This window comes from Petaurus breviceps, unplaced genomic scaffold, assembly GCF_028583685.1.
Source record: "Petaurus breviceps papuanus isolate PSGF00001 unplaced genomic scaffold, PetGlider_PUasm1.0 90887, whole genome shotgun sequence".
Lineage (NCBI taxonomy): Eukaryota > Metazoa > Chordata > Mammalia > Diprotodontia > Petauridae > Petaurus > Petaurus breviceps.
In genome coordinates, this window is record NW_027187370.1 from 276635 (window position 1) to 287431 (window position 10797).

Here is a 10797-nt window from a genome sequence, read left to right on the forward strand (position 1 = left end):
TGTCTTCCTCCTGTTCCATGCTTTGCTCCTTTTTGTCCCCAAAATAGGAGTCTAATGTTGGAATCTAATGTTTGTTTTGTTTCCTTTGCCTGGCCATGTCTCCCCTCAGTCACTTGACTCCTGGGCTTTTTGCCACAGTAGGACCCTGCCACCAGACAGAGGAGCTTTCATCCCAAATGCTGGGGTTTTCTCAGCTGCTGAAGGTATTAGTTGGGTGCCCTCTTGGAGGCCTCCACACACTCTGGCAAGCTGGACACACACCTCAGGACCTCCACCCTAGCCTGCTATCCAGATCCAAGCAGGTTAAAGCAAGAGCAATTACCCCTCAGGCTGGTGCTTGGTCCCCCTACACTCTGCAGGCCAGGAGCTGAAGCTGCCACGTGGCGCTGGCTGTGTGACTGTCTCAGTGGCTTCTAGTTGTTGTTTCTGTTTTAAAAGTTACTCCTAATATAATTTGGGCATATTGTGTGCTTCATAGTAACACCGACTTGTTTGGAGAAATATGAGTGAAGAGCTACAGAGAGTTTTGTTATATGAATAAAGATTTAGATTAAAAGAAACAGTCTGTTCAAAGGAAAGCTATTTGTAAACTTGTGGGATGATATGAGGGATGCTATAGGATACTTCTTTATTACTATGAAACACACTTCTTCTGCCAAAGATCTTTAAAGGATATTTAACCTAAAAGAAGAAATTGCAATTTTCCTTAGTGATAATTAATAAAGTGTATGTATATAAATAATACTAAACATATTCTACATTATTATAAATATGATTTTAAAATAAACATTTTCTCTTTAAATATATTCTTGGTGCATTTATTAAAAAGCTGATTACTCTAAAAAGTCAATTAATATTTCTCAAATTTATACTCAATCTGAAAAAATAATTTGATCGTACTTATGAAAGAGTTGGAGTTATGAACAATAAATTTATAATAAGATATTTTTGATGTTTCCTAATTTAGCTCTGCCATCACGTTATTAATCATTTTAATAATGGTCTTATTTTTAAAGTTATATGTAAAAAAATTCCAAAATATCAAAAACTGTTTGAGTATTTTATTACCTTTAATGTATATTTAAAGTTTCTTTGTGCCATTATGTAATTGTAAAATTGTAATGAATTTCTAATTTTACATGAATAAAATGCATGCTTAAATTTTTATGTATATAGTTTTATGAAAATGTGGGCAAGGGCATAACTTTTTTTTTTAAGTGGGCGCATCAATGTCCAATGTCACACTGCCAGGATTTGAACTCTGATTTGAACTTCTACCATGATTGTATAGACTTTGATACTCATTTTAGTACTTCAAACATCTGTGAAAAAAATAACTAAAAGATTAAAACAGAGTGAGGGGAGAGAGATGGAAAGAGAAAAACCCATGAACCTTCTCCATCAAGTCCCCTGATTCCTGACAACTTTCTTTCACCTAAGACTACTTATATGTCCAATTCAGTAAACCTCTCATTGAATAATAGACACAAATTCAAACCCCTTTGCCATACAACTACAGGGGATTTTCACTCTTTGTTTTATTCTGTCACCTGCTCATCAACCAATATGTCCCAGCCCTCAATCCATCCCTGAGGACAGTCTGAAGTCACATGGACCATTTTTCACTCCAATACTCCATGTGCTTACCAAACCTCCTTCTTGCCAAATGCCAGTGTCCTTATCAAATTCTCTACCTGTTCATTTTGTTCCAATTAGCCTGGCCTTCCTGACTGCTCCCACTAGTTTCCCCTCCCAAGTCATGCTTAAACCTCAATAATCAAGTCCCTCTAACATTGTGCTTAGTGTTTATTGTTTTTTTTTCAGACAGTGTTATAATGAAGTACTCAGATAAGGAGATGTTTGTGGTAGTCCAAGGCCTGTGTCTTATACCTAGAACTCTGACTTCTGATGATTATCTGAGGATGCTGACTTGAATTTAAATAAATTTAAATCAATTACATTTATTTCTTAAGCTCCTACTATGTGCATTATGCTAGTTGCTGAGAGTACAAAGATAAAAAATAGCCTCTGTGATAAAGAAGCTGATGTGCCATGGTAAAATATTATACCTTTGGTCTTACTCCCCTTGAACAAGAGAAGATCTTAAATTTGTCTTTGGAAAATATGCAGAAACAAGTTCTTGGTAAGGGATGGGGGATTCAAGTACTGAAGGAAAATATGTCATGCACAACAATGAGCCAATGCAAAATAAATCCAAAGACAGTTCACAAACAAGAGAGTGTGTATAATTGGGGAGAGATCAGGAAAGGTGTCCTGTGAGAGATTCTGCCTGAACTGAGCTCTGAAAGATATGAGGGTTCCTAAGACATACAGAGCAGAAGTGAGTGCATTTCAGGCATGAGATACAGTAAATGAGCCAAGACATAGAAATCAGAGGTGAGAAATTGAATTTGGGGATAAACTGGTAGGTCAGATTGACTACAACATAGGAGGTGTCAGAGGGAAATATGAAAATCTGAAAAGATAGATGTGATCCTGACTGGGAAAGATATGAAATTATAAGCTGGAGAATTAGTATTTTATTCTCAAAACCTTAAGATTTTTAGATCCTGGATTTAGAGTTTTGTTGTTATTCAGTCATTTCATTCATGTGCGACTTCACAACCCCAAATGGGTTTTTCTTGGCAAAGATGCTAGAGTGGTTTGCCATTTCCTTCTCCAGCTCATTTTACAGATGAGGAAACTGAGGCAAAATAAAAATCCTGACTTGCCCAGGGTCACACATCTAGTGTCTCAGACCACATTTGAATTCAGGATGAGGAGTCTTTATGACTCCAGACTGGACACTCTATCCTCTGTGCCACCAAGCTGCCCCTTCTATTTCATATAATTTATCCCAATTGGATTTCTGAGCTACTCATGGTTTCTATGTGGAGAGTGTCTATGTGGAGGGTTGATTGGCTAAGTTTGAGATTTGCAATACAAGCAGCAAATGAAGAAGGCCATCCCAACAGTTGAAGTGATAGATGATGGGAACTTGAATTAGTATGGTGGTTGTGTGAATGAAGAAAAAGTGACTGATGTTGTGGAGGCAACTTCAACAAGATTATACAACTGTTAACTATATGTGGAGTGGGGGGCGGCTAGGTGGTGCAGTGAATAGAGCACCAGCCCTGGAGTCAGGAGGACCTGAGTTCAAATCCTGCCTCAGATACTTACCACAAAAACTAGGCATGTGACCTTGGGCAAGTCACTTCACCCCCAATTGCCCTACTTTCCCCTCTGCAAAAAGCAAAAAAACAAAAACATAAAACAAAACAAACAAAAAACAATATGTGGAGTGCCAGAGAGGGAAGATTCAAAGATGGCTTGGTTATGTGATAGAAACTCCACATTTCTTCTAAACCAAACAATTTCTTTAAAAAAAAAAAGAAAATAAAAATTCACAATGTTTTAAAATAATGCCTATGCCTTGACATCACTGTTCAAATTGGATTTGGTTGGCAAAAAATCGATAGTTTAGTTTGAGAAGGAAAATTTAGCCAAATAGCCAATGTTGATACTTCAGAAAATTTATTTGTTATATCTCTGATTATGAATGGAATTAAGTAAGAGGGAAAGTGCAGAACAGAAGCTGGATTTCCTTGGTCTCTTCCCTAAAGACCATGGGAAACTAACCTTAGTATAAGTCACAGAATTGCAGAGTTGGATGGTGCCTTAGAAGTCATCTAATTGTCTGTGCATTGTTGGGGCAGGAATCATGGGATAAAGCTCACAAAGCAGGAGAGTGAAGTGGATGAGGTCTAGTGTCAGGTTGTCATGTGATAGCCCTGATGTCAAAGACAGAAAGAAAAGAGGAAATAGTGGTGAAGATTCCATAAGAAGAGATGATACATACAAGGCCATTTTGGAGGGAAAACAAAAGAATGAATTCCAAGGGATAAGGGGGGAAAAAAACCACATTCCTCTTATCAGAAAAACAAATTTTCTGATGCTGAGTGAGAAGAGTAGAACCAGGAGAAATTTGTACACAATTACAGACACAACATATGTGTGATGACCAACTTTGATAGACTGGACTCTTCTCAGCAATGTAGTGATATAAGTCAATCCCAAAAGACTCATGATGGAGAGAAATATGTGCATCCAGAGAAAGAACTAGAAAGAACTAAGTTTATATCCAGGTGGAGGCAAAATACCTGATCTTTTTCCTTCTCTTATTTTGTTTTATGTCCTCTTTACCATTTTTCATTCCATCTGATACAATCCGTCCTTACAACCTGACTAATGTATAATGTGAAAGCATTTGCAGATCCTATACTTGACTATAAGCCGCCATGGGGAGGAGGGGAGGGAGGGGGACAAAATGTGAAACTCAAGAAATTGTGGAATTGAATCCTGTAAACTAAAAGGAAACAAACAAAATTAATTTTAAAAAAAGATTCAAAATAATTATTAAAAAAAGAAAAAGAAAAACAAATTTTCTAATTTGATAATTATTATTTATCAAGGTAAACAAAAATAAATTATCTAGACTAAGTGGCAGCAGCCATGGAAGAGAACATATAAGAAGACCCCATGGCAAGTCTTTCAGAATTCAAGTACCTCACTCACCTTGAAAGAAACCTAGAACCTCAACCCACCAAAATCATGGTCAGTTCCTGTTGTGGCTCCACCCGCTCTGGCCAGAGTTGTGGCTCTGGCTGCTGCCACCCCAGCTGCTGTGTGTCCAGCTGCTGTCAGCCCTGCTGCCACCCCAGCTGCTGTGTGTCCAACTGCTGCCAGCCCTGCTGCCACCCCAGCTGCTGTGTGTCCAGCTGCTGCCGCCCAAACTGCTGCCGACCAAGTTGTTGCCGGTCTGTGTGCTGCCAACCAACCTGCTGCCGCCCTTCCTGCTGCCAAACCACTTGTCACACAACTTGCTGCCACCCCAGCTGTTGTGGGTCCAGCTGCTGCCAGCCCTGCTGCCACCCTAGCTGCTGTGTGTTCAGCTGCTGCCACCCCAATTGCTGCCAGACCACTTGCTGCCGCCCCAGCTGCTGCAGGTCCTCCTGCTGCTGAGAATCTGGACTTGATGCATTCAAAGCATAAAAACAAGACAGTCATTCCCCTTCCTCTTATGAATCAGTGAAATTATGCTCATTAATGCCAATAAACTATAAGATGAGACACAGAAGACTAATGTTTACTGTCTATGTGTTCCAGTCTTTTATTTCCCTTGTCTCAGACACAAGCTGTCAATTAAACCTGACCCTGCCAATTAACAAAATAAATCTCCATGTGTTTTCAAGCAACATTCAGAAACCACTGGATAGAGGAAATCATAGAGTTTTCCATCTAAAAAAGAACCTGAGGGATTATTGACTTCAACTCTTGTGGAAGAACCCTTGCTACCTTACAGCTTCACTGTAGAAACACTCAAAAGTGACCCTGATGAATCCAGAACTCAAAGCAATGATGCTTCCATCTCACATTTCTTTTCACCATTTCCTCATGTTATATTGCTTGTATGTGTCTCAATAAAGCGCCAGCTTTAACATAATGAAAACCTTGACACAGCTCATCATTCCACTGTGTATTTTCATCAATAATTTTTGGTCTACCTCTTAAACCTGTTTTCAGGCTAGTAAGTCTTTCAGAATAACCTGCTATTCAAATTCAGAAGTGGTTGGGGATATGGTAAGGGTAGAGGTGAGTGCACTTTGGGTGGGGAGTGGGAAGGGCTTTTCTCTACTGGACATCCATCCCTCTTTGCTTCACAGAGGCCTTGCTACCACCACCACCAAACACTAGGTAGCCACTGGCCAACTCTTTCCTCCTCCCTTACCCCCTTAGCCAGGTCTGTTATCATTGGTCCTGGTGCTGTTTGCTGAGCTTGGCTAGGCTGGGACTTTGGAGGAACTTTGGAGGGAGCTTGACTACATACCAATCTCCTTCTCTTCCTGTGGGTCATCTGATACCCAATCTCACATATAAAGTTGTCACATACAAAGAGTAGAGAGAAATCGATAACCACTGCATGTACTGTGCCGAGCTCTGCCCACATCCTTGATAGAATCGGATGTAAGAGGAAGCTTGAGGGGCAATGTCCAAACTGCTGAGGTTTGGGATGGGGAGCTTCCTCCTGCCTGTTTTAAACTCATGCCACCTGACCTTCCTTGCTCAGTTCTGTTACTAGAATCCTGTCCCTTCCTGTGAGGGTGCCTCTGAGAATGCCCAGCTTTCACCCATCATCCCCTGGTTGGACAGAGAGCACAGCAGTAGGGACCAAGAAGGGGGGGAAAGAAAAGGAAGTCCTTGCCTTGGGAACCAAGCTGGACCTAGCACTAACCGAGACCAAAAGCCTCTGATTTTTATTGTTCTATAGAAATGTTAGATATAGAGAAATATATATACATATATGTATATATATATTTCTTTAAACATTGACATTACATTTGTTGAAAAAAAAACCCAACCCAACAAGTCCTACCCCAATACCCCAGAAGACCTCAGCCCTTGAAAAGTCTAAGTGAGATACAATGAAAACTCTGTATGTTTTGGGTAAAATATGTTAATTATATGATTAAAGCTTAATTGTTGTTAAAAAATAATAATTTTTGGCCTATCGTCATTTCTATGCAGGTACTCAAAGTCAGACCAGTATCTGCAGTGTTATAGGTGATCATAGAATAATAACATCCTGATTCACAGGGTCATCGTGGAATCAAATAAGATAATATACGCAATGAACTTTGCAAACTTTAAAATGCTACATGAATATTAACTATTATTACAGAGATTCAGTAGCAATAATAATAATCCATTTACATAATCCTCTTTGGTTATAAAGTGCTTTACACACACTCTCATATCATCATTACAAATATAGAGTCCTATGAAACCTTATGGAACATTTAGTCTAACCCCTTCATTTTAAAGATGAGAAAACTGAGAAACAGAGAAGTAAAGTAAATGATTAGGAACACCAAGGAAGTAGTAGCAGAAATGAGATTTTGATTCCAGGTTCTCTGACCAAAATGAAATGCTCTCTCCACTGTGTTACACTGCCTTCTTAGTTCATGCAATCCTCACAACAACCCTGTAAAGTTGGTATTGCATCACTATTTTATAGATGAAGAAACTGAGGATTGGAGCGGAGAAGTGACTTGTCCAAGGTCACACGTCTAAAGATTATCAAAGGCAGAATTTAATTCTGGCCTTCAGACTCTATAGTGAAAATGATCTTTCCATCGCACCAAGTTATTGAGTGAGAGTAGCTAGCTATTCAGCATAAGATATGGACAAGATGTGATTTAATTTGTCTAGAGAAGAACCACGTAAGGAAATTTCCTATATCAATAAATGTCAGCACCATGTTTGTAACTTGTGGTAAACTGGAGCACTGAGCAGTTAAATAATTTACTCAGAGTCACATAACCAATGTAGGGCTGCTAGATGCTACAGTGGATAGAACACGGGACCTGGAGTCAGAAAGAAATTAGTTCAAATCTGGTCTCAGACACTTACTAGTTCTGTGACCCTGGGGAAGTCACTTAACCTTGTTTGCCTTGGTTTCCTCTGCTGTAAAATGAGCTGGAGAAGAAAATGGCAAACCACACCAGTATCTTCACCAAGAAAACCCCAAATGGGATCAAGGAGAGTTGGACACAACTGAAACAAATGAACAACAAAAAAGTCAAAATAGCCCTTTATACATTCAGTGAATTTGATCATTAAGACTATGAAAAAGCAGAATTTTGAGCAAAGCAACAGCTGACAAAGAAGATCAAGTTTCCCCCTTTAATAAAGATGCTTCAGGTAAGAACAGATTGGACTCATCAATAAAACATTTATTAGACTATACTACATACACAGCTAGTATTCTCAGTACAATGGGTCCATCTGATAGCCATATAGAACTGTTAGAGATTCTTATTTTTTGGTTCCATTCTTTGCCTAATTAACAAAGGAAATCATAACCTGTAGTTATAACAAGAAACAAAATGCAATTTCCAGATTTTTATCCATATAAATCAAAGCAATACCTAGTTTCTCGGAATTGTGATTGATACCCAGTGGAATTTTTTCAGACATTAAAGTATCTAGGGAATGAGTGACTTCATCATTGAAGTCACTTTAAGTAGAGGTTGGATGTCTTTGTGATACAATATACCATATATTGTATATCAATATATACTGTACAAAATAGTATACAAAAACATGAGGCAGCATGGTGTAATAAATTATATGCCAAACTTTGAGTCAGGAAGAGCTGAGTTCACATCCTACCTCAGATACTCAGTACTGATGTCACAATGAACAAGTGACTTTCCTTCTCTAGGCCTATTTCCATATTTATAAAATATGGGGATTGGAATCTCTGACCTATAAGGCCCATTCCAGCTCTAAATCCAGGATTCTATATGGGTGCATTTATATGTTAGGAAATTGTGAAATTGCCAGGTGCCTTCCTCTTATTGCTGTTCAGTCATTCAGTTAGGTCTGACTCTTCATGACCCCATGGACCATAGAATCCCAGGCCCTTCTGTCCTCCACTACTTCTCAAAGTATGTCCAAGTTTATGTTCACTGTTTCCAGGGCACTATCTATACATTTCATTCTCTGCCATCCCCTTCTTCTTTTGACTTCAATATTCCCCAACATCAGAATCTTCTCCAATGAGTCCTGTCTTCTCATAACGTGACCAACATATTTAAGTTTCAACTTTAGTATTTGACCTCCCAGTAAATAGCCTGAATTGATTTCTTTAAGAATTGACTGATTCGATGTCCTTGCTATCCAAGTGACTCCTAAGAGTCCTTTCCAGCACTGCAATTCAAAGGCATTAATTTCTGTGGCACCAAACTTTTCTTATAGTCAAACTCTTATACCATATATTGCTATTGGAAAAACCATAGCTTTGACTATGTGGACTTTTGTCAGCAAGGTAATATATATGCTTTTTTTTTTACTATGCTATCCGGATTTGTCATAACTTTCTTACTAAGGAGCAAACATCTTTAAATTTCATGGCTGTAGTTGTCATCTGCAATTATCTTTGAGCACAAGAACATGAAATCTGATACTACTTCCATTTCTTCTTTCTCTTTTTGCCAGAAAGTGGGGTGACCAGTTGGCAAGATCTTAGTTGTTTCTTTTATATTAAGCCGCGAGTCATCTTTTACACTCTCCTCTTTCATCCTCACCAAGAGGGTGCTTAATTCTTCATTTTCTGACATCAGAGTATTCTTCTAAGTCTCACCAACTCTTAATGGACTGATACCCACCTCTTTTCTCTGCTTCTTATTGTCTCCCTCTCTAGATAGATTAGTAATCATCAGTTGTTGAAGATGTTAGCCATAAGTTCACAAAAAGTTTAAGCAATATTTTTGCTAGATTTATGATTTCATTGGTTATAGGGAATTTACAGCTAGGAAGCTTTCTCTACCAAGGCAGATGTGTATCTGCTTTGCAACTTGGAAAGTTATCTAGGACACTGAGAAATTGGGTGGCTTACCCATTCTCCCATGGCCAACATATGTTAGAGTTGAAACTTAAACCCAAGTCTTGCTAACTCCAAGATAAGCTATCTCTCCATTGTTGTAGGGTACACTCTCATATATCCTCAAGAAAAAAGATGAAGAGTTTACATAGCAGTTCAGGAAAATGACAGAAGACATGCCCAAAGGTAGTAAATAATGCATAGTACAAAGACAAAAACTGTTACGAGAGTCCAGAGGAGTAAGATTAAATGAGATTGAGATGAGTAGGTAAGACTACACAGAGGAAATAGGGTTCGAGGTGCATTTTAAAGAAGAGGGGGCATTTCCATAGCCATGGAAGGTAGATTATTCCAGTCAGGCTGAAGGCTGTGATTCAAAACAACTCAGAGGAATTCAGGAAAAGTCCAGAGAAAGGAATTACAACTATTTCACTGGAGAAGAAAGTTCATGTTGTGGTATCTATATGAAATAGACCTCAAAGGTGGAAAAAAAATATTCTAAATGATGCTTGTTTTGAAAATAAGTTCAAGAAAATTACCTACTAGGAGACATGTGACCCTGAGTCCTTCCTAGACTAAAGAAATACAACTAGGCTATTAGATATGAATAATTCTGATTAATGTTTGGGTGGTAATTAGGGAAGACTTTGAAGATGGAGCATAAAACTTTGACTTCAGGATAAATGGGCAAAGGAGAGTACTTAATTTCAGTGAGGAAATAAGTTATTTTTTGTTGTTTTTGTTTGTAATGAGTTTGGGAATGCTTTGGTGACAACCTCACAACTACCTAACCAATCCTGTACTCTCATTTCAGGAGACAAAATCAAAAACAAGGAAAATGTCCTGGATTCTGGAGAATAAACAGCACCTAGCCAGGGTATATAAAGGGCCCAGACCAGGACAAGGCATTCAAACCTGAAAAACCAACTCCTCCTTACCACTCAAACCAAACCAGAACCAACCAACACCATGGTCCATTCCTGCTGTGGATCTGTCTACTCCAGCTGCTGCCAGCCCTCCTTCAGCCAGTCCAGCTGCTGCCAGCCCTGCTGCCCACCCAGGTGCTGCCTGCCAGTCTCCTGCCAAACCACAGTGCACCGCCCAGTGAGCTGCGTGCCCAGGTGCACCCGCCCCATCTGTGACACCTGCTGCCGCCCTCCCTGCTGTGACCCCTGCTGCGTGCAGCAGGGCTGCTGCCGCCCCATTGCCTGCTGCCCCACCTCCTGCACAGCCGTGGTCTGCAGACCCTGCTGCTGGGCTTCCACCTGCTGCCAGCCCATTTCCGTGCAGTCTCCTTGCTGCAGACCCCCCTGCTGCCAGCCAGCCCCCTGCCGCACCACCTGCCGCTCCAC

General features: G+C 39.7%; 2 protein-coding genes across 2 annotated transcripts in view; both read left to right on the top strand.

The window, feature by feature from the left end:
• Positions 1–4611: 4611 nt before the first annotated feature.
• Positions 4612–5022, top strand: LOC138150766 (keratin-associated protein 4-4-like). Its single transcript, XM_069074198.1, has one exon. The coding sequence runs from the start codon at positions 4612–4614 to the stop codon at positions 5020–5022; it is 411 nt and encodes a 136-aa protein (XP_068930299.1).
• Positions 5023–10414: 5392 nt separating this feature from the next.
• Positions 10415–10797, top strand: part of LOC138150757 (keratin-associated protein 2-1-like) — a 7484-nt gene continuing 7101 nt past the window's right edge. Inside the window, exon 1 of the mRNA XM_069074192.1 lies at positions 10415–10797. Coding sequence (XP_068930293.1) covers positions 10415–10797 — 383 coding nt within the window.

What these genes read in the sequence shown, in the direction of transcription:
- LOC138150766 (XM_069074198.1), top strand. Translation starts at nt 4,612, where the DNA reads ATGGTCAGTTCCTGTTGTGGCTCCACCCGCTCTGGCCAGAGTTGTGGC.